Source organism: Ambystoma mexicanum, chromosome 2p (genome assembly GCF_040938575.1).
Source record: "Ambystoma mexicanum isolate Mex_15411 chromosome 2p, UKY_AmexF1_1, whole genome shotgun sequence".
NCBI lineage: Eukaryota > Metazoa > Chordata > Amphibia > Caudata > Ambystomatidae > Ambystoma > Ambystoma mexicanum.
The window spans coordinates 1,337,724,745-1,337,748,738 of NC_090923.1; the positions used below are offsets into that span (position 1 = coordinate 1,337,724,745).

Here is a 23,994-nt window from a genome sequence, read left to right on the forward strand (position 1 = left end):
CGTTATTTGGGAGACGTCTTTGCATCTGGGAGCTGTAGAGAGGCCTGAACTCTTCAAGAGGGGCACATCTGGAAAGTACACGTCTTTGCAATACAGAGACTTGGCCTTCAAAGGCAGCCGTGATCATGGCCTCGGAGGACCCTAAATCCCCCATAGATTTTAAGGGCATTGCTCGTAAACCCAGGTGACCAATAGAAGGGGCACTGACAGGTTTGCATCCCACATGCCCTACAGCTACCACTCTGGTTTAGTTTAGCCACAAGAGGGCTTGTGCACAGTAACGTGTGTCATTCTAGTAATCACCTGCCCGCTGTGACATGGGACGTCATAATGTGGAACACATTGTTGACAGAAATAACAGCAAATTATAATGAGGTGAAATAAGGGGACCTAATGTTCATCTGAAATATGAGCATTTTTACTGAGCTTAATCCCAAAGAGCAGATTTGTGTGACAAATTGAAAGGGAAGAACAGTGGTGGAATAAATGTGGTTGAATGGTGGGGATGTTCTGCAAACAGGAAGGTAAAGAAATTAATGCCCAGATCCCTGAGGACATTAACTTTGTGATCCTGGCAACACAGTCCCCAATAGATTTAAAAAGAAGCAGGATCTGGAATGGGATTGAAAAATTGCAAAATGATTTATTGCTACCAATAGTTCATAATAAATTCAAACCCAGGCATAACCGTACAGGACTAACCAAAAATGTCTTTTGCCTGTATTTCGGGTCATATCGTTAGATTTCTGATTATAGTCCTAGTCCTTTCATTATTTCACTTACTGATTAAATGGGCAAAGTGCTAAAAGATCCCATGGCGGCCACCATATCCTGGTAAAAATCTCCGTATCCTTTGTTGCAGTCGGAAGTCTGAGGTATTAATATATCCAGATTTCATTTACTGAAAAATGTTTCTTTTCCAAACCAAACGTACAAAGTTACACATTCAATATGGCGGCATGTAAATATATTTTTTTAAAAATGAATATTTCAGTACATCAAACGTTCCAAGTCTTCTAGTGATCATCTCATCGTTCAATTATTTCATCGTAGTTAATAACGGTCGACGGCCTGCTTCGCTTGCCACACGGAATGAAACGCATGCATATATGTATCTACAGTTTTAAGGCATATGTCTAACATCTTCCAAGTATGACATCATTAATGCCAATATGTTGAATTTGTAACTTTGATTTTGGTCTAGGGTAAGGAGGGAGTTGCTCCCAACTCTGAGTAATTGTAATCAATGGCTAGACAGTGCCCAGAAAGAATCATGAAAGACTCCCCCACCCCCAAAACAAATCCCAAAAATGCACCTAGAATCTATAAAAACCCTAGAGAGGACCCTAGCGATGGAAGCGTGTGGAAACTGGATGCCAGTTGGCAAACCGACTCATGCAATCCAGTGATTGGTGCTTTCTCCAGCAGGACATGCGTGATTATGCTCCTACCTATTGGGTCTTTGAAGAGAAAAACATTAAAGTAGGACCCCGTAGGTGCTCTATTGGAATGGCTTCTAAAATCCTATTGCATGGGGGTGCTAACAAAAATATGTTGGAGGAGAGCTGTCGCACCGTTCTAGATGTGAAAACTTATGCTGCTGGTCTCAATTGGATACTTGGTTTAGCTCTGAATGGACATGTCTATCTCGGGAAGTGGCCGAGTGGCTCACTGTGGGGATGTATCTTTGGGCATTATCCCCACATGAAGATTGGTCTTTATGTAGCCAGTTTCTCAGGGAGTACAAACGCCTAACTCCTTAGGAAGCTCTGACGGCGTCTCGGGGAAACTGGTGCATTGGTAAATGGATCCTATGGGAATTTGCACAGATTGCCGCCTCCATAACTGGCATCGCTGGTTTACTTCACAGATTAATAATTTGAATAGCTATGTATTGCTCAGAGTGGTTGCATCTGCATTGTAGTGTGTTGGTCTAATTTCTGTGGCATATCCGCTTCACATAAATCAATTTAATGAGACAAGAGATCGGATAAAAGACTGGCAATACCAGCCAAACTGCTTTCTCCAATAGCACGCAGATGCAAGATTTCTATGACAGCATGAAAAGGCCTGTGACGGATGTTGCACATGCCTCGTGTGATGTGGATCACCAATGCTTGCGCATCATGAGCATAGAGAGGGTAGAGACCTGGGCAAATTGCTTCTGTTTATGTATCCCTCCATGTATCCGATCCACCTCTCTTCATACTCCTTTCATAAAGATTTTGCTACAGAAGGTGTCGCTTTGGGATGCCTTTGACCCGAAACCTAATAATTAAACAATGGACATTGAGACACCTCAAAGCTCTGAACCCCACAGAGCAAAAAGAGGCGCTGATTTACCAGAGCAGTTTAGCCTTTGAGAGCTTCGCAAATTTCTCAGTCACCCATGATAAGAATTGCTGACCGCAAATTGCTTAAAACGATCAATTTTGTAGAAGGTGCATCATTTAAAACCTGGTTGCATTATTTGGGTAAGGGGCGTTCAATGTATTGTGTATGATGCATAAGGGAGGGGGCCAAAGAGGTAGAAAAGCAGAATTAAAAATCAAATACATGTAGATGAATGTGGAACACACACACACACACCCCCACACCACACCACACACACACTGAAGCAATCCTTGAAGTCTAAATGTTAGTTGAAGTGAATTTAAAGAGTACTGTGTGTTGCTTTGCGTATCACGGCCTCTGTATAACAATGTTTTTTTTTTTCATTCTCAGTTTCACCTGGTCAGCTGCGAGAACCGACAGGAACGTCCTCACTGTCCTTACTGGGCAAGTAGTTGAGACTTTCGACAAGCAATTTCAGGAACTATATCTCATGTCGAAAGCAGTCAGCTTAAAGAGTGTCAACATAGATCCAGAACCAGAGCCCGATCTCATCACCCAACCACCTCCCTCGCAGGCTAACGTGGCTAAGAAAATAATAAATCCCAAATATGCTCTTGTGAAAGCCAAAAGTTCTGGTGAACTTGGTGCAGGTTCCTCTGGTAACCAAAGCGGGTCGAAAGAAGGTACCAATGGTCCAGAGAGCAATAAAAAACTAAAAAGCAAAGTGAAGGAACAGCAAGCTGAAGTCAAGGAACCCTATGTTCACCCAGCACTGCAGAACATGGAAAAAGCCAACATGTTTGACTACTTGCCCACTTACGTTGAGCCGGAACCTGAGCCGGGTAATGAAGTCTTGGGCTACATCAACATCATTGACCCAAGCATCAAGAACGCCCAGCTCTCTCAGATGAACAGGATCAAAATCTGCGACACAACGCATGCAACCGCTCAACATATGCTGATGCTGCAAAGCAAGGAACAAGAAGCCAAAGAAAAGGAAAGCCAGCAAGCCATGCAGGAGAACAAGAGGAATGAGGTTGAACGCAAACCAGTTGCACAAATAGAGATAGCCCAACAGCCTGTGAAGGTGGACACTGTGTTAGAGTCTTTGACAAGGGGGCAAGTTGATCAGGGCCCCATTATAAAGGAAGAAGCTGTCCCAGATGGTGTAGACAATGAAACCTCTACAGCGGTCACGGAAAGCCCAAAAGTACAAACCCCAGAAAGGTCAGTGGGGGCCTTTGCTCTCTTGGCTGGAAGTCAGCACCTTGTGTTCAGAGAAAATGAGGAAGAAAAGCGAGAAAACTCTGGAACAGGGCCACCACGACCAGTCCCAAAACCCAGAACAGTCCCTGTCAGGGACTTTATCAGCAAAAACAATGAAGTGAATCAAGGGCAAACTAAGGGGAGTGGTGAAGCTAGCATCTCGCAAGCAGACACCCCTAAAAGTAGTCCTAAGGAAGTTGGGACACTCAATGGAACACACAGGTTGACCAATGAGAGTCGGGAAAGAAAGAACGAACTGGGCTCATCAGCTGCCCAAAACGGCATATTGGATGATGACGACGATGAAGAGTATGTGTCCCTCAGTGACCCGGAGAGCTCCTCTGATGGGTCCACCCATGCCAACCACTGTCCCTCAAACACTTCATCGAACTCGGAGGACTACCATGATGTACGAATCCCCTGTGCCAAACGGGCTGTCCGAAGGAGCTTTTCTGAACTTATACCGAATGGGGAGCCTTCCCACCTTCGCCGACAGATGAGCGACAGTCGCATCTGCAGAGGGTCCTTTGTGAGCCCTTTCAAGGATGCCCAGACTGCGTTGGACTTGAGGAAAGAACAAAATGGCAGGCGCAGGAATACACTCTTCGAGGAGGAAATCCGGCGTGCCCTGGATAGCACTTATAAACTTAAACCTGGCACGCAAGGAAATGACAGGATACATGTGAATGACGGCGATCAGGTAAGATGTAATTATGGTGATTACAGCAGAGGCCTTTTAAGTATGTTGCTTTTGTGGTGGCCTCGCCATCCAAGTTAAGTGAGCATCTTTCCCAATAAACATCAGCCAGTCGCTGCACCTCTCGCCTTTAATGCCAGTCATGTGACCACGTTGCTGCCTTTCATCTGGAGTGCCAGAGCGAGCCCTACCAACACATTTAAAAAGAAATAAGCACTTTCACTTGGGGTGCCTCCCTTGGCTCACCTGCTAGGCCCCAGGGTGAGCACTAAATCCTTTCAAAATAAAACAAAATTGCAGAACCATTAATCCATGGACAAAGTGTTCACACCTCCCACTCTCCGAGTGGCGCGGTATAGATTTTCCCAAAAACAGTGCCGGGGCTAATAATCTTCAATAGAATATTTGTTAAGGCCATGCACAATGTCCCTTCGAAATGAATATCCTAGCTACATCATGTGACTGCATATGTTTCCCCAAACTGCAACCTCGTTTGAAATGAGTTCAGTTTGTGTTTTATAAATGGTGAAAAAATCACAGATAAAGTAACCTTCAACTTTAACCCTCTATTGAAAACAAGAAGACACTACTTTTGTATTCCATCCAAATCTCACCCAGCCTCCCTCGGTCCTTTCATTTTTTTAATTATATTTTTTGTTTTGTATATTTTCTTTGTACAAACCTTGTTTTATACATAAACAACAATAGTTTGCAGTAATATATCAGTAATGTAATGCATCACTTCTCATAATAGTACTCCAGATTGTTCGTTACATATTCCCATAATCTTACAATAGATAAAATAGTCTTTAAACCCCATTCCTCCACACAATTCCTGACCAGCATTCACTATCTTCCCATTCCCAAAAGAAATAAAAAGTGATAAATAATACTTTTGAACAAAGTGCCTCCATAATGGAAAAATTAATTCTACACCGGGAAACCAAATATAGCCTGTTGCTGGAGGTGCATCCTGACCTTGCGCCCACCTCCTCAATCCATCCAGCCTGTCTCCATCAGTGTTTGTGTCCCTCGTAATGTCTCCTCATCCCATCCACATTGATGTTGTTGCTGTCCATGCAAACCTTTTGGAAATGTTACTAAAGGAAAGTGTTAGCATGATGGCAGGGCAGGGTCTTGCACTAAGGCCAGGGTGTGAAAATCTGAGGGTTTAGAACGGCGGCGGGGTCTGCTGAAGGTTGTGGCAGGGTCATCTGGAGGGTTTGGGTTTTCTGATAAGTCAATTGTAATTGTCAACTTGTTTCTTTAAATTAAAGCAGGGGTCTCCAACCTGTGGCTCTCCAGATGTTTTGGACAAGGACTACCATATATACTCTTTTCCATTGACTATGCTGGCTGAGGCCTATTACAATTGTAGTTCTTTGTCCAAAACATCTGAAGAGCCAAAGGGTGCACCCCACCTCCCCCGGCTTTGAAGAAAATTACCAGCATTTCACTGAAGCTTTCCAAAAGCCTGGCCCTAGAAGAGAGAAGTCCCACAGGACTCGATAACCTATTAGGTGAAGTGTCCCCGTGTTTATCCTGCCGCGCGCGGAAGAGCCTTACCTGGGTACAGCGCCCGGCTGATCATCCCGGGCATGATGATGAAGATCATGGGCAGCATCTTTAAATAGCTGGCCAGGATGGACCCGGCCTTGGCATGGCTGAGGTTCTTGGCCGACAGCGATCGTTGTACGATGACCTGAAAGACAGACGAGTGGCATGAGTGATCTACGCCAACTCAGGATATCATGCGACCAACGCATCACAGGAAACAACGCTGAGAGCCCAGGGCACAAAAATGGGCTGGTTCTAGACAAATCTAACTTAAACGACCACAAAATCTGAAAATGAGTCGTCCATTCAAGGAAAAACGTATTACATAAATTAGGTATTCCCCCTTTTTTAAACGGCTCCTAGGCCTCCATTTTCCAAAACGAAGTCGTTTACAGTTTATTACAGTCGCCATTTTTGTTTCCCCTCCTTGCGCTCACATAATCACTGTAGTTGATCTTTTACTCACATTTACATTGTAGGTGGTGCTGCATTTGCGAGCCCGGGAGGTAAATCAGTGTTTTTAATAAGCAAAGAGACTCCTTCATGGCGCGAATTTCGCAGAATAGAATTGCTTATTTCATGGTAAAAGTTCCATTGTCAACATGTGGTCTGGCACAGCAGCGGAACAGATAAATGCAGGCATCACGTTAAAGGAAAAACGCTTCATGAGGCTGAGTCTGCTCCCCAGGGTGGGGTCGATGCCACTTCCACAGCCATCCCTCATCCCGCCTCGACGAGCACAGGGTGCCACGGGGCTTCTCATAGCGATTTGGGGACTAGAACAGGGGAGAAGGGAAGTCTTGCACGCCCACCGCCACCGGTGCAGTAGCAACACGAGCGAGGCCTCACTGGCTCCTTGCACTGTCCCCTTTGTCCCGTGGACTCTTCACTGAGCCATGTTAGCCCCATGTGGACATGTTGTTGTTGTGTTTTTTTTTAAAAAATGCACGTTGCCCAATTTACATACAGCAGGTTATCAATGCCTCCCCTTTTAAGGGCTGTGACCCCAGAATGAACGCCTACGCAGGTGTGGGTAGGCACGTTTTCATTGGCGTTCACGACCTTTTAGCGTCAGGGATTCCATGCGAACCCTCAGAATGGCGTCATAGCCAGTAATCGGTGTCAAGTCAGAAAGCAATCTACTGGTTCAGCAGTGTGTTTCCTGCCCTGCATCCTAACGAGGCGGTGGTGGCAGAGTGAGGGGAACTGGTAAGAAGTGCCATGCAGAAAAACCAAGTATAGGAGGGGCAGTCACAGAATCCTTGTTTAAGACCGAAGCAATGAGAGGAGAATGGCATAGACAGTGAATGGGGGAGGCGTGCCGTATGCAGAATCCGCATACGAGGTGTATTAGAATCAGGGGGTGAGGAGTTACGTGCACTGATTCCAAGTAGGAGTCCTATTTGCAGAATCCACGCAAGAGGTACAGATAGTGAGTGGTGTGTGGGGTTAGGAGTGACATGCGCAGAATTTGCTCATGAGGTAGAAGCAGTGATGGGTGAATGGGATGGGTATTGCATACAAATAATTCTTGCCTAAGGCAAAGGCGTTGAGAGGTGAATTGGGTAGGAGTGGCATGCGCAGAATTTGCATGCGTGGTAGAGACCACCAGAAGGGAAGGAGTTGGGATTATCATACAGAGAATCCACTCATGAGCTATAGGCCGTGAAAGGGGAATGGGGTAGCAGGGCATGCGCAGAACCCACACATGCGGTAAAGGTGACTGGCCTAGGAGTGGCGTGCACAGAGTCCATGCATGAGGCAGTGAGGTGAATGCGGGCAGGTGTGGCATAAACAGAATCCGTGCATGAGGTAGAGGAAATTAATACGGAATGAGGTAGGAGTGTCGTACGGAGAATCCATGCATGGGGTATAGGCAGTGAGAGGTGACTAGGGTAGAAGAGGAATGCACAGAATCCATGCATGCGGCAAAAGTGACTGGCAAAGGAACGACATGCACCGAATCCATGCAAGAGGCGGAGGCAGTGAGAGGTGAATGCGCTAAGTGTAGCATGCACCGAATACATGCATGAGTGACGGCAGTGATTGGTTGTGACATACACTGAAGTCACAAATGAGGTAGAGGCAGTGAGAGCTGAATTCATTTATTTTGGATTTGTAGCGCGCACCGCAGCCCACAGGCATCGAGGCGCTCTCAAAGATACTTAAGAAGGCTTGCTTGAGGGTTACATTAAGCGGCCCAAGAATAAAACTTAAGGACAGTTGCTTTATTTTTTTAAAATGTATTTTGGATTTGTAGAGCGCACTGCAGTGAGGTAAAAGCAGTGAGAGTTGACTGGCATAGGTGTGGCAGAGTGACGCAGAAGGACCTAAGATGGACACTAACCCATTGGGCTTTGTCTTAGCCATTGAAAGTGAAGTGAGGCTGCAACAGTAAGCCACTTTCACGAGCAGCCTGACCTGCCACTTTCTGGCGGCTTCGTGCCTGCCTCTCGCTGCATGTTCCCGCTCCGGGCCCTGTTTGCTGAGAAGGTGCGGTGAACATGCACACACCCCTCCCTCCACATTCATCAAGCGTTCAATGGCAAACCCTTGCAGGCTCAGGCTGGTCGAATTTGTTTAAGGTTGAAGGCTTTTAGCCTGACTTCAAATAATTAAAAAAAACCTTAAAGAATCGGGCACTGCTATGATTTTCCCAGGCCAGTTAGAGTGCATAGCAATAGCCATTCCCCCAGTCAGACCACTAGATTGACCAAATACTTCTGGATCCCTTTCTCAGACACTGGATCCCTGAGAAGTCAGTGGCCCGCGCGAATAATGACTGGTCGCTGTATGTAGAGTCGAGCGTCTCCATCTTGTTTACAAGTGTCTGCTGCCCTGCAGTGCAAGTCTGCCTGCTTGGCTCACGTTTAGAGAGATTTTGGCTGCTGGGGTCTGTGTCTTGGTGGAGACCTTCTGAATGAGGCGTTGGGGAAGTAACATTGCTCGAGGACGTGCTTGTTTGTACGGCTTGTCATGTTAAAGGGTCAGAGGAACACTTTGAGAAGAAGAAGGTGCTTCTGGTATGTTGGGCATATGACTCTGTGTAAATGAAATGCTCTGAGGGTAATTTAGAAATGGGCATAAAAGCAAGGCATATTGCTTTTGATCCTATCATATCTGCCCATTTTCGTGCTGACTCGAGGCGGAGGAAGGGCATGGATCAGATTTAACCTCTCCATGCTTTCCTCCCCCGTCTTGTGTGAACACATCAAACCTCCATCTCAGATCCACACCTGCGAAAGAGCCTTCAAATTCCATAGGAATCCATTAGTAAATGCCACCTACAACTCATAAATTGCAAGCAATGTTTGCTCCTTTTTGCTAAGCCGAGCGTTCAATTCAAGAGTAAAGGCAGCATGGTGTAGTGTTTCCCACCTTGGAACCATAATGGAAGGGACCCGACAACATGGAGGTTCAAATGTTGGTGGTCTCCTTCATACAACTTGCATTTGTTTTAAAATGAGCACCATGTGCGTCACCTGCTGGGTTTTCTCGTAACAAACCCTATTTTTCTGGGAGTTAAATTTGGTTTTGTATGGAATCTATTGAACTTCAAGCCCCAGAATGCAATGGTTCACGCAAGAGAAGCCCAAACATGGGGCCTCATTACAAGTGCGGCGGTCCGGGAATAAGGGTGCAGGTCACATCGTAACAGCACCCTTTCCCGACTGCCACACTAATACTCTGCGGGTGGGGGCCATTGTGCCCGGCAGGTCTGACCTGCTGGGCGTAACAACACCCGCTTGCAGAGTTTTCTTGGAAGCACGGAAGGAACGGTGCCGGTGTTTCCGTGTCCCCATTCCCAGGCGGTCCTGTGGGGACTAACACTTTCCACCGCTCGATCGCAGGTGGCGGAAACAGTGTTACTAGTTCGGCGGCAACCCGCCCGTAGCACCAGCCTATTATCGCTGGACTTGTAATGAGGCCCATGGAGTCTTAGTGGGATGGAGCCATACAGACACACTATGCTTCGGGGATCAATTTGGAGAGGATGGAGCCCAAAATAAGCATCATGCTTCATCTATACGTGGTAAGTGTTTGGCCTATACCGCCTAATAACGCATGGATCATTTTCATGAGTAATTTGACACACAACACAAAAAAAGGGATTTTTCCCACTGCTTGGAAAAGTACATGTGAAGTGCAGCGTAATTTATTTGGGAGCGGTCAAGTGCGAGAAGCAGGTAGTTATGTTAAAGTGCAAAGCTGCAAAGTGCAGCATATCTAAATAAATCAGACCGTGGCTAACTATACAACATACTCAAAACGTGTGGAGCTGTGAAGTGTGTCCTGCACTCTACCAGAAAGTGCAGAGCTGATCTGGTGACGCTTAGAGGGTGGCATTATTTAGTGAAAGCTCAGCGCAGAGAAGTTGCGCACGCTGTACCTTAGCTCTCAGGGTTATTCAGCTTCACGTGATTGGCGTTCTCTATTTGTGTGCGTGCGTGGCCTCGCGCAGATGCACAGTGAAACCAAAACTTCAGGGGGCAGTCAGGGACACTTCAAATAGTGGCGTTAGGGCCAACGTCAGACCTGTTGTCGGTGGGGAAAACCGACTTGTAAAGGGGCCCATACCCGTTCTACCCAAGGAATGTTTGTAGGAACTAGTGTCAAATGGTGCAATATATAGCACATTAGGTAACTGAAATGGTCCAAAACCTGATAGGATGTGAAGCCAAAATGCAAGTTTCTATTGGTTCTTGTCCACACAGTGATAACGCAGTGTGTGGTTGGCTTTATCACTTGCTAGTTCATGGTGCATGTCGGGCTGCATTGTGTCATATTCCCATTTACGAGAGCATGACGTTACACCGGTGTGTCTTTGTGGAGGTGTCACTGTGCAGAAGGAGACACACACCGGGCACTGTCTACATATTGTGACCCCTAAAATTGTAGATGGGCTGGCATAGTGTATCCCGACAGCATTACTTTGCCTTAACAGATTCCAGAACTAATTAATGTGGTTGTAAACTATCTCAGTGGGTTAATGCACCTGCTTCAGAAATCTGGGTGCAAGCCACCAGCATGCAGGTCAGATGGTTTGAGGGCCCACTGACCCGCTCATCTTTGCGAGGTCGATGTCATTTGGGTAGTAGCAGTTTTGGCTTAATGCACAAAAATCCAGACTCGTTTAAAAGTGGAAAAGGTCGCTTTAATGTGACAGGCCAAAGCTTACAATCAAACGCTTAACTGGCTCCATGGCCTAACAAACTAAAGGAATATTTTAACCATCACTTAAATAAATTAAACATTTTCATTTTCCCCCAACAATTAAATAATTAAATAACCCAATTCCTCCCTAATGATCCCTTGGATCCTACCGTCTCCTTGCCCCTTTTCCAGGCGTCCCGCTTTCTCCCAGGGGCCATGCCCCTCCAGGCTCAATACCTGTTCCCCCGGGGTGACCTGCTTGTGCAAACAGCGCCACCCCATCCTTTCCCGTGTCATTCCCCCATTGTGCTTCCCTCCCCCCACATCAAAAGGGGCCATGCCCCCGGCGCCCGGACCCATTTCACACCCCTCAAACTCCCCTCTACACCAAACTCCCCCTTCCTATGACCTGCAGCCAGCCTGACCTGCCACATCAGCAACATATATTACACACACTTTCACAATGCCCTGACCTGTCACACAAAACCACCAACCCTACCTTCCTAACAGACCCCAAAACTCATGAACCCGCCATGTCATCTAAAGAACCCCCTGCATAATCCCATGAACAATGGCCCCCCCCATATTACCTAACCAGACACTACCCTAACGAAAATGAAAGGGGGTGGGAGGGCGGGACAATCATCAAGTCCTAACTGACGCCTGCCTCCCGAACCTTCCCTGAGCCCTTAAATACCCCCCCAGGAGGCGCTCTGCCCCACGGCCACTCGCTGGCCATGCGCATCGCCAAAAACTCCCCGGGGGGAAACGCTTCGCGTTCCCCCCGGGGCCCCCCTTTTGGCTTAATGCACAAAAATCCAGACTCGTTTAAAAGTGGAAAAGGTCGCTTTAATGTGACAGGCCAAAGCTTACAATCAAACGCTTAACTGGCTCCATGGCCTAACAAACTAAAGGAATATTTTACCCATCACTTAAATAAATTAAACATTTTCATTTTCCCCCAACAATTAAATAATTAAATAACCCAATTCCTCCCTAATGATCCCTTGGATCCTACCGTCTCCTTGCCCCTTTTCCAGGCGTCGCGCTTTCTCCCAGGGGCCATGCCCCTCCAGGCTCAATACCTGTTCCCCCGGGGTGACCTGCTTGTGCAAACAGCGCCACCCCATCCTTTCCCGTGTCATTCCCCCATTGTGCTTCCCTCCCCCCACATCAAAAGGGGCCATGCCCCCGGCACCAGAAAAACCCTCCCCCGAGGAGTTCTTTCTGCCCCAACCCCCCCCCCCACTTTTCTACCTCCAACTTTTACCCATTCTCCCAGCCAAGCACCAAATTCCGCCAGGTAGTGATTATTCCCATACACGGACAAGTGTACCCCAACCTCTCTAAAGATAAGGAGGCCCTCAAATGTTATTTCTATATGGTCCATGACCTGCACTGCCACCGAGGCACAACATTGTACCCTTTCTCTGATTATCCCCTTCCTGGCCCTTCCCTTGCTCCCCCCTTTCCAATCCCCTCCACACTCATTGCGGCAACAACTTAGTCCATACCACCACTGCTTGAGGCCACATTTCCCGCACCCCCCCTAAGTCCCTCTTCATTTTCCTTAGCAGAGCCAACCCCAAATCTCTCACCAGGTCATTCTCCCCTGCATGCATAATCACCACCTCTGGAACCCCAAGCGTTCCCTCGTCCCTGCCAATATAGGAAGCAGCTGATCCCACCGCCGGCCCCCCAACCCGTGCCGACTCACCACCACTTCCTTGTAACTGCACCCCTGTTACCTTCCAAACCCCTTACTCCACTTCCTTCCCGGCCCACTTAACAATTGAATGGCCAACAAATCAAACTTGCGCCAACTCCCCTTCCTTTCGCGCAGCATCTGAAAAAGAAAATACAAAATCACTGACAAGTCAAAAATATTTCAACAACAGTTGGCCCACAAAGCCCTAACCACCTTTTCAACATCCCCATTATCAAACTCCCTGCCGTACCCCTTGTATTTCCCAGACCTTCAACGTCCCACTCTTTCCACCTTGTCTTCTGAAAAAACCCAGCCGGGTACCCACAGATGCTGCGCCCCTCCTAAAGTAATGAGTCCCAAAAACCCTCTTCCTTTTTCTCCCACCGCCACCAACTCCTTCCGCAATACCCCTAGCACCCGGAACCGGGCATAAGACCTTGCTCCCACGTGCACCCCCCCGTCCATGCAGGCCCTTTAGATTATTAATCCTCTCGCCATTGCGCCAGGGGCCAAACCTGCACCCCTGTCCATGCAATCCCTTCCAAATAACTCTTTAAGCTCCTCGCATCCCTTACCACCTTTTTCCCGCCTGCACCAGGGGCCCTAATGCACCCCCGTCCATGCATGCCCCTTTTCTGCCTTACCCCTCTCCACCGCTGCACCAGGGGCCAAACCTGCGCCCCCGTCCATGCAGTTCCTTCCATAACACCATCTTCAAGCTACTTGCGTCCATTACCACCTGTTTCCCACCTGCACCAGGGGGCCTAGTGCACCCCCGTCCATGCAGGCCCCCTTTTTCTTTTACTCCTCTCCACCGCTGCACCAGGGGCCAAACCTGCGCCCCCGTCCATGCAGTTCCTTCCATAACACCATCTTCAAGCTACTTGCGTCCATTACCACCTGTTTCCCACCTGCACCAGGGGGCCTAGTGCACCCCCGTCCATGCAGGCCCCCTTTTTCTTTTACTCCTCTCCACCGCTGCACCAGGGGCCAAACCTGCGCCCCCGTCCATGCAGACCATTACACATAAATTCCTCTTCCGGCACCTCGCTTCTCTGTTCCACTTCTTTTATTTTTATTTATTTATTTATTTATTTATTTATTTTTTATTTTTTTTTAATTTTATTAGCTGCACCAGGGGCCCTAGTGCACCCCCGTCCATGCAGACCCATCTCCTCACTTCCCCCTGCTGCACCAGAGGCGCTCCCGCACCTCCGTCCATGCAGCCTGAAGCCTACTCACCTTGTCGTGCGGCAAGCGTGAGGGCTTCACCACCGTCGTCCCTGCCCTCCCAACGACAGCTACCTCTCCCTTAACAATTTCCACCGACACCTCCCCCCTGGGCCCTCCCCTACCTCCGCAACTTCCTCCTCACCTTTCTCCTGTCCCCTTTAATTTGCTCCCAACAAACCTTTCATCAAACCTTGTGCCCCCCACCTCCTTTACGATAAACTGAGCCCGACCTACCAGCACACCCCAATTTACCTGGCATGCGGTCCTTCCCCCCCCATTTCCTTGCCCCGCTCAATCACCCTGACCCACTGTCCCCTGCCTGAAAACAATCTGTAACCGGATGCCGACCCGCACACCTGCTGCACTCGTGTTTAAATTTGCACATCCACCTCGTGCAGCCTTCCTTATTGAACGCCCAACATGCTGTCGAAAGCTGTCCTCCGCCTCCTCCCCCCGCCCCCTCATGGGCGGGGCGACCAAGAAAGGGCCGGTAAGGCACAGGCAGCCCACTTGCTGTGTGCAATGTCGGGGCAGGCCTCGTTGGGGCCATCCATTGCAGCCAAAGATCCATATCTATCTCCCCCCAGACCGCCTGACTGTCCTCTGCCATTCTCGCTCTAAATTCCTCATCATACCTTACCCAGGCAAAGCCCCCAAAACTCGTGAAAGCCTTCCTTATTACATCCATATATTTCAACAGGGCCACGCAACGCTCCGGGAACTTTTCGCAATACACACTGGCATAAATGATAAACGCCGCCGTCCAATTCTCAATGGTCACCGGGACCCTCGGGCGTGAAGCCAGCTCTCTCTCTTCCTCCTTAGAGCCCTCTTTCGCTCTCACCTCCCTATGAAGCAATTTGAAGACATCCACAAATTCACCTCCCTGTATCTTCTCCCTGGTCGCTGCCATCAAATGTGCCCCCAATGGTTTTGTTATCCCCATGTATGGCAATTTCTTCTCCTTCCCCTTTACCTCCACCTCTTTATCTTTTCCCGCCTGCACCTCGAGCCCCAATGGCTCCACCACCTTGTCCGTCTGGACCTCCACTGATCAAATGTTCTTTCCAACCCCTTCAGCTCCAAAAGCCTGCACCCCTACTTCCTTCATCACACCTTGTAGACCACCCCGGTCATCCCCCAACCCCCTATTTGTGACCCCTCTCTGCCATGCAGATGACCATTCCCTTTCCCGCTCACCTCTTTCCACGCCTGCCATCTGCGGCCTGGCATCCACACCGGTGCTCCTCATCTCCATTCTTAGAGGGCTCCTGCATTGAGGATGCGGGCTCCTGCCCGAGATTATTTGCTGATCTTCTTCCGAGCCCGGGGCGTCCGCCCCGCCACTCCTCTGACGTCTTCTCGGCGGGGCTGTGGGAACCTCTGCCTGGTCCTCTTCTCTTGGGCGAGGCGTTCCGACCTCCACCCTGACATTCTCGTTGCTAGAGGCTGTGCTGCGCCCTCTAGGCTCTCCTTGCGCTAACCGAGGAGGGGCCGTACCGAAACCCTCACCCTCCATCTGCACAGCGGGAGCTGCGCAGCGCCCTCCGCCCCCACTCCTCCTATCCGGGGGGGCCGTTCCGCGCCCCACCCTACCCTCCTCAATTGACGGGGACCTCTCCCTCCTTCTCCCACCTGCGCTCTTCTGCAGGTATTTACCCCCTCTTCCTCTCTGCCCTGCCACCCCCACCTGCGCCCCACCCCTGCCCCCCCTGGTGTTCCCTTGGTCCCTACCCACTTCCCTAGCTCTATCATACCCTTCCTCCCTCCCTAGCTGCCCCCCTGATCTCCTTAATCCCCCGTCCGCCCTCCTGTCTATCTCCCTCCTCATCTTCCTGCCCCTAGCTTCCCAAATCTCCCCTCTCCCTGCCGTAGGGGTGCAAGCCACCACAGCCGCCAATGCACCGTCTGCCGCCGCTCTGCGTTGCGGCCGGCCCCCACCGCTCTCCTCCTCTCCCGTAACTTCCCCTACCGCCTCTTCCAATTGGGCATTAGTTGCCCTGCTAATGATTTCCAGGGCCTTCTTCAAGGCCCCGGCGTCCACCAGCCCCTTCTTGCTCGCCCCCCGGCCTGTCATAGTGCACACTAAACGCGTGTGCCCAAAAATATGCCCCTTTAACTAAAACTACTTACTCTACGCCCCCGAGCCGGGACCTACCCGAGGAAAACACCCTGGCCCTGCGAAAACCTAACGCTAAAACAACCAGCCCCCAAAACAACAAACACCACCCCAGTCAGTACCCGAAAATAACCTCATTAAATTTAAAATTAATGAGAGAAAAAATTAACCCAATTATCCTACCTAATTACCAATTATTACCAGGGTTGCCGCTATGCTGCTTTCCTTACACTAATTTGAAAATTTTAAAAAAAAAAAAATTTTTTTTTTTTTTTTTTTTTTTTTAACCAAACTTTCTTATAAAATCCCTCCCTCCCTACTCCTAGCAAAAAACCCCGGGAAAAGGGGGGGGAACAGAAACACACTATAAGAAAACAGCACTAATTAGTGCTTGCCCCTGTTGCGAAGCGCTGCCCCCTGGCGGTGCCCAGACAGCACCGCACTTCACTAAGAGTGCAGGACACGCCCCCTTTAAGCCCGCTGCCCGGCCCACCAGACAGAGACAAACGCTCGCTCGCAGCGGGCACACCCACGTAAAGAGCCGTGGAGAAGCCGCCGCCGCTCTGCTAATTACTTGGCCTGAAGCCAACTCGAAGCACGCTCGCGGCACGGATTGCCGCTCCCCCCAGGTCCCTGCTCACACCCCCCGCCCACGGGATAAACCCGGCTGAAAGCGCGGCGGCCCGAAGATAAGGTAAAATGTGAGGGGTGTCTTATCTACGGCACCCCTCCTATGTAATCCGAAAGTAACCGACACTTTTCTTTTTTTTTTTTTTTTTTTTTTAAACTTAAACTCCCTCCTTCCAGATACTCCCCTCCTCACCTGCTCTAAGTACTTCACCCAGGCCCCAGGCGCTACAGGGAAGGCTCGGGAGCAGGCGACAGGACAATCATCAAGTCCTAACTGACGCCTGCCTCCCGAACCTTCCCTGAGCCCTTAAATACCCCCCCAGGAGGCGCTCTGCCCCACGGCCACTCGCTGGCCATGCGCATCGCCAAAAACTCCCCGGGGGGAAACGCTTCGCGTTCCCCCCGGGGCCCCCCTTCTGCTGGAAACTTAGAATGGCGATTAAGCACTATAGCCGTACATTGTCACCATTATAATTGTCTTTTTGGAAGACCGAGTTTTTATTGTAAACTTCGGAAGATTAATCTCTTAAAGACACGTGTGGATCGTGCTCTCCTCTTCCCCCTGCTTGGTTCGGCCCTGCCCTCCTCGCAGCTGTGCTCTGTATGGATCTGTCACCAGTGCTCTAAATGGAAAAAATGTACTGGCGACCTGTCGCCTCTTGGCAGGGCTTTGGGAAGGAGGTGGCGGGGCAATAGTTGCGGTGTCTGGCCAGGTTGCGCAACACAGTAGCTCTTTATAGCACCCATTCCTGTCGATTTGCATAAAAGCAAAGAGCATTCATTATACCAACATCATAATGTCTGCAATTTTAAATGTTAAACATGTCTTATAGTGATTCAGTAAGGAAACCTTCTAAGCAAATAATGGACTCTACTGTTTTGATTGGTCACATTATTCACCCTAATAAAGAGATGTCTGTAAATTGCAGGAACTATATACTAGTTCGGACAGCTGCAACGCTGTATGTGAGGCTTTGGAAGTTTCTGCAGGCAGTCTAAAGTGCGGAGTTTTCTGAAAGCTCATTGAAGAGCAGGTTACTCGTGCATACTAGCGATAATACAGCTTCAGAACATATCTGGCTGGTAGTGTTCTTTGCTAGTGCCTGGGCCTTGGGCTAGGACAGCGCTCTGAGGAGTTAAAGCACGCGTGAGCATCCTTCGCTACAACAAGCAGACTGCTTTCAGAAGACTAGGCAGCGCTCCAGGGCGAGTGTTCTGAAAGAGGTCTGCTCGTTGGGGCGCAGGATCTGGGAGAGTCATGTGCTAGCCCCTGGGTCTGGGGGACGGAGTGGCGCTCCGTCTTGTTCCTCCCCATTCCCTGCGTTGGATTTCACCAAATCTGATGTGCCAGGATACACTGGGGTTTGGACACTGAAGAGTCCATGCAGCAGACATAGGGATATTGTCAGTTGATGAAGAACCCCTTCTCTTGCGAGATGGGTGCAAACTGAAGAGTGATTCGCTGTTTCTACACAATCGGCTGCCTCCTGCCTTGGATGCAAGGAATGTTCGTTACCACCATTTGTTATCTTTGGGATTTATAATATGCTAACTCACGAGATGCGGCTTCGAAGCACCTGGAAACCAGGAAACATGACATTGTGTAGAGTACCAAGTTGTGGCCGATCTACAAGAAGCAGAAGCATGAGATGAGGTTGCACGCCCGGGTAGTCTGCTTAGTTACAGTCGGATTCAGAGACCGGAGTTAAAAATTGTTACATAGTGTGGTTGATGCCTTTGTTAAGGCACCAATGTTTGCAGATGATTCTGCTGCTTACAGGTTATTCATAGTACAACAAACGTAAAACAAGTTGGCATAGGAACAAGTCATGTAACCTTTCACAGGGCCAGCGCAGGCAAATTCAAGTTTATCAGGTCATGGCAGAATGTGCCAGAGGGGCAGAGTGCTAGCCCTGAGGTGCAAGTGTGGTAAATGTAAGTATTGGAGATATAGGTGGACGGGGGGGAGGGGTGTTATTTGGTTAATACACTGGAATGGCTGAGTTTGAGCTTCTCATCATGAAGCCAGATGTTATGTTCAGGAAGCAATGTTGTGGAGGGTTTGGAAAGTAAGTCAGCTGATTCTGTGTGTTATTTTCTTTGCAAAGAGGAGCCAGTTAAAATTGTTCAGGCCTGGTGAGATGTAGTCTAGTGCTTTATTTTGGAGATGTTGCTGTTGGCTTTTGTCTAGTCTTAGATAGAGACCATTACAATCGTGCAGGCGAGAGAGGGCAAGGGCTGAGGTCACCTCAATGTTTTGTGTCCTTTCCAAGCAAGGGACAATTGATGTTGTGCTGGAAGTCTTGGGCTAGTGAGTCTATTTGTGGTTGTAGTGTGAGTTTGGTGTTAAAAATGATACTCGAGTTTTTGCCTGGGGTGACCATGTGCAAGGTAGTGTTTCTGCAGTTTGGACCCCATAGAAGATCAACTCCGTTTTAGGGGCATTGAGGCAATAATGTTTTCTCTGGAGGTGTTCCATTATAGGTTGACTGTTCTAGGTTTCGGGCTCAATAGTAACAGAATCATCTGTGTATAGTTGGAAATATTTTGGAATAGTTTGGTAATGTCTGCCAGCTCGTTAATTAAACGCGTAATAGTCATGGGGATAAGATGGAGCCCTGGGGGACACCATATTTTAATGAGACCATTTTAAAGCTCTCATTTTTGTCATCAGGGTTCGATCGTTAAGGTAGCTAGTGACCCATTTCAAGGCGTTACCATCTATTCCCATCTGAACGGTTACCCGTTGCATTCGTATATGGTGGTTGATTTTGGTATAGGTAGCTGATTGATCAAGGACTAGTGGGCTGTTGGAGTACTGTTGTCAAGTATTTTTAGAGTTTCCTCTTTCCTGAAAAGGAAACGTGTTTCCTTACTCATCTATGAGTTGGAAACCAGTTTGGTGTTCGTGAAGTAGGAGGTTCTCTTCGCTGTGGAGGATCAGTTGGGTGGTAGTTTTTTGCAGGGATGGGCTGTTTTATGGTGACTGCTCCATCTGATTGCTTCTGGAGAGCAATGTTTGCTAGCCCTAGCAAGAGGCGTTTTCACGGTGGACTTAGGTTGTGTGTCTGGAATGCAACATGTATGGATCGTCTTTCCTTATTGTTAAAAGAAAAATCGCCTTTGTTCTGGAAATCCTAAAGCAGATGCAAGCAATTGAGCAGCACTACCAACCACCGCCATAAATATAGTTTTAACTCTAAATTAAAAATCCAACCTAAAAGCGCCACCCCAAAACAGTTGTGCCTGGTAGAAATTGAGTTGCTGTTTTAAGATTATTTTGTTGCCATTTTGAAAACTGCTATGGAGAACATTTCTGTTGAGTTCAGTAATATTTGAAATTATACAGAACAACAAGAAAAAAAAGTAATATATTTATTTGTCAGCAGTTAAGTTGAGCAAGGATTGTGTGACTCCATATGGGAATTGCCACATCTTACTGACGACAATCCTGGCTTCTGTGCTTCAACCCGAAAGTAGTCATGTAAACCATGGGTCAATCTGCCTCCCGGACCACCGACCTCTCAGCTGCCTAAACCACGAAGGGGCAACCGCTTATACTACTATATATGCAGTAGCTAATATACCACAGCTACTGATTGAAGTATGGGATATATACTGCAGTAAATGTAGCGGAGATTCTACTTTCTACACTGATGGCTTAACTGGAGCAAGGTCCTTCCCCTCGGTCTCAGTTTTGCCTGCAGAGTCTCTTCTAAGGTGATGGTTACAGTGACGGCTCACCTCAGACCGGATGGAATCCACATCTATCCTTACCTGGGCGATTTGGTTGATCATGGCTTCTATGCCCACGACCGCGATACCCCCCCCCCCCTCATGCTACATTGAATCTGGCATTCACGCTGGTGCTCTCACTTAATTTGCGACTTCTCCCCCCAGCCCCACCCCCACCCCCACCTCCACTACCCCCATCAACAGCTGCAATAACCAGGACAGTGTTTTTCCTCCCAGAGAGAAGATTCAGGACATTTTCGTGCTCTGCCAAATTTGTATCTCTAACTTGCAAATTACGGTTCAGTTTCCAACATCTGCTGGGGGTTTGGGCCACCGGCTTCCATTTTAGGCCTCACTCAAGGCTACATATGAGAATCATTCAAATGCTTCTTGTGGCCTACTGATCTCGGGAGACTCCGCCTTAACCTGTCTTCTCTTCACCGCTGACCTGCTTGCGACTCCTCGAGCGAGGGCTACATTTTCAGTCCTTCTTCCCTTTTTATATTCCACTGGCTTCCATATTATCCATATTGAGTAGAATGCTGGTTTTGGTTCCGCTGGGGTGTTCTTCATTAATCTGCACCTCTTCCTCATCTTGATACTGATATTCTCAACTGGCTGACTTGGATTCTTCTTCGTGCCAGTCTTCACATATGACTCACATAGGTAGTCCCTACTCTTCATCGTCTCAGTACTTCTTAAGGAGGTTGAATTATCTACCCTACAAAAGTACATGGACGTGTGTGCAACTGTGGTACTCTGTATAGGTTAAGAGGATGAGGGAGGTTGTGGTATAGTCTTGAAATACCGCATTCTCCATGGATAGTCGTCCATAGTCGATAAGGGGGATCCCACCCCATGAGATCCACCCGCTGAGTACCACCCCCCCAGAGGGATTTTCTGGTAGTGGCTCACCTTCCTGGCCAGTTGGGAAGGGGCTCCCCTTAGGGGACAATGGAAGACAGTAAGTCTTCATCACACTATGCAGGGGGCACACTGTCTTTGTCCCTCTGCCATATATGTATGAATCTGTGACACTGGGTGCATCAGTCAGGACATATTCTCGGCAGCTAGTCATTTAGCCAGGAAACTGAATATCAAAACAAACTCCCTGAGCAGAAAGACTGAGCCCCCTCACTAATACTAATGGGCGCTGCTGCCAGGGATCATCTTCAAGCAGTTGGGCTCTCCCCTACTCGCCCTCTGCCTCCCAAGACAAGAAGTGTCCTCTCTATGCCTCAGTGGTAGATGCCTTTCTTCTCCCTTGGGCGAATGAAATGCTTTTACTCTTGTATTAATTAAGTCCTGGAAGCACTTTCAAGGGACCCCTATTCCACAACAAGCTCATCAAATTTTGGGGCAAGCCAGGAATGAGGTAAGTAGACTTTGTGTCCCCCCTCCCTCCTCTTAAACGCTCAATGAAAACCGGCCATCCACCTACGAGGAAATAGCCTCACTTCTTCAGTAGAGGCCGCCTACTGGTTGCCAGGCTGACTCGCTACAAGGCTTATCTAAGCAAATGGCTAGAGCAGAAGCGATATGACTCGAAATGTTCCTTGGATCAATATAGCACGGGCTATGTGCCACAGGGCTGTGAAAAAAAGCTCAACGCAGAAATGGCACCTTTGTTCAGAGGTTTGTTTTGTTTTACACCATACACAATGACTTGATTAACCTTAAGGGTCGCAGGTTACTGCACCGCAGGTGGCGTCCACTCATCGGAGGCCTAGCTGGTCCTCGCTGAGAAATATGTATTAATTCCTAGTTTAGCTAGAGTACATGAGAGCAGTAAACACTGGATGAATGATGAGAGCTACCGTCTTTTCTTCAGTGAAGCTTTGCACTCCAGAGCAGCAGTAAAAAACAGGCCCATTGAGCGGGAGCAGAGGGCTTCATTGACCGGAAACCCAGCTGTTGGTGTGGCAGTCCCACAACGCTCGACCAACCAGCGCTGGAATTAGTCATTTCAAATTGTGACAGTACCTCCTCGCCCTGGGTTTACTGATGGCATAGGTAACACAGGGTCACTGTTCTATTAAGACAAACCTTAAGGCTTATCCCTGAGACCAGCACAACCAAGGCTCGGATGGGGCGGTGCTGATGTAGTGATCCCAGAAATGTTGGCGAGTAACCCTGCTCAAAAGAAGGGAGGGGAGTGCTGCCAGCTTAGTGTTTGCCTCACAAAGGTAACCATCAGGGGAGGGCTGCTGGTCATTTGTGTATAATTTAAAATTATCACCCATGGTGGGTGTGACAGCCAATCGGGTTGCTCCAAACCTGGGTGGAATGAAACGATGCAAGCACAGATTCGGGGCTATCTGAGTGGTCTGCGCACCCACATTCCACCCAGCGCTGCTGTTTGTCCTCCTCCCCTGCGTTTTGGCCCCCAAAATCTAGCCCCTTAATACCCCACCCCAAGCTCCCTGTACCTGAAAAGAGCTTTACTGCCCGGGCTACCTTGTCCGCTTGACTTCCTGTTCAAGTCATGGAAATAGAAGAGGAGCTCCGAGTGCTATTAGCACTTTGAGAGTTTGCCTCAGGGTGCTAATGTGGCATTAATTCGCTCCGGCAATTAACTTGAGCCCTGGGCGTTACCGCCCAGTGATGCCTGTGGAATGGGTACATAAGGCCATTAGCACCTGTCCCATAGGCTGGGACCGGACTAATTTACAGTATTTCCGCTGTGTGAACAGGGAGCTCTCGGTGTCCTGTTCACAGAATGTAAATACTGTTCCAAGATGGCTACCGTGGAAAGGGAAGGCAAGGCTGTGTACGGAGCCTCTCTTCCCTTTACATAACGGCCATCTCGAACAGAGCGGAAGGTGCAGCTGTGCGGAAAGTGCCGCTGCAGCTGAAATGAGATGAGTTGGGGAGGTGGAGGATTAACTTTTTTTTTTTTACGGTGGCGGTGGGTGGGGGGGGAAGCTGGTAGAAGGGGGAGCCAGCCAATCAGGTGGCACGGAATGCAGGCTTTCACTGGCAGTTCAAGCCTGTGTTCCTAGCTACCTAATTGGCTGGCTCCCCCGCCAGGGGACTAATGGCAATAATAACGTGTTCTGTGGGCTTCACCGGCCCGGTAACTACCAGGGCCTGGCGTTAAGGCCCTTGCATGCAAAATACGTTATTGCTAAATTATGTAACAAAACTTGCTGCCAGAATGTTTCACTTTAAACAAAGTGTGGTATCTTTTCTTTTGGATATGCATAGGTGTAAAATTCACAGGAAGGCATGACCAAGTGCCAGGGTTCAGTTTTCGCATGCATACAACAGCTTTCCCAGGTTGGAGCAGGGAAGCCCAATGGACTGGTCTTCTAACTGAATGTAAAAGAGGGCTGGGGTGGCAGAAGTGAGGAGCAGTGGCTTTGTTTTAATGTAGTGGACTGTGAATGCTGTGAAGAACGCCATGTTGAGCAAACTGTATTCAGCGAGTTCCAGGATGCATTTTTGGTTTTCTGTATACTTTTGAACAAATTGTATTTTTTATTTTTTTTTCATTAAAATGATATGTTTGGAAATCAAACTTTTCAATTGAGTTTTTACGCAAGCAGAAGCTGGCAGAAA

The 23,994-nt window shown here is 48.6% G+C and overlaps 2 protein-coding genes across 4 annotated transcripts in view; one reads left to right on the forward strand and one right to left on the reverse strand.

Annotated features, from left to right (window-relative positions):
- Positions 1–23,994, reverse strand: part of SLC5A10 (solute carrier family 5 member 10) — a 1,126,075-nt gene that overhangs the window by 626,318 nt on the left and 475,763 nt on the right. For all 3 annotated transcript variants that reach the window (XM_069645685.1, XM_069645684.1, XM_069645682.1), the window contains one exon: positions 5,864–5,999. In XM_069645685.1, coding sequence (XP_069501786.1) covers positions 5,864–5,999 — 136 coding nt within the window. The remainder of the gene's footprint in view (positions 1–5,863; positions 6,000–23,994) is intronic.
- The window catches only part of FAM83G (family with sequence similarity 83 member G), a 185,946-nt gene that overhangs the window by 152,295 nt on the left and 9,657 nt on the right, over positions 1–23,994 (forward strand). The window contains exon 4 of the mRNA XM_069645681.1: positions 2,725–4,300. Within this exon, the coding sequence (XP_069501782.1) occupies positions 2,725–4,300 (1,576 nt within the window). The remainder of the gene's footprint in view (positions 1–2,724; positions 4,301–23,994) is intronic.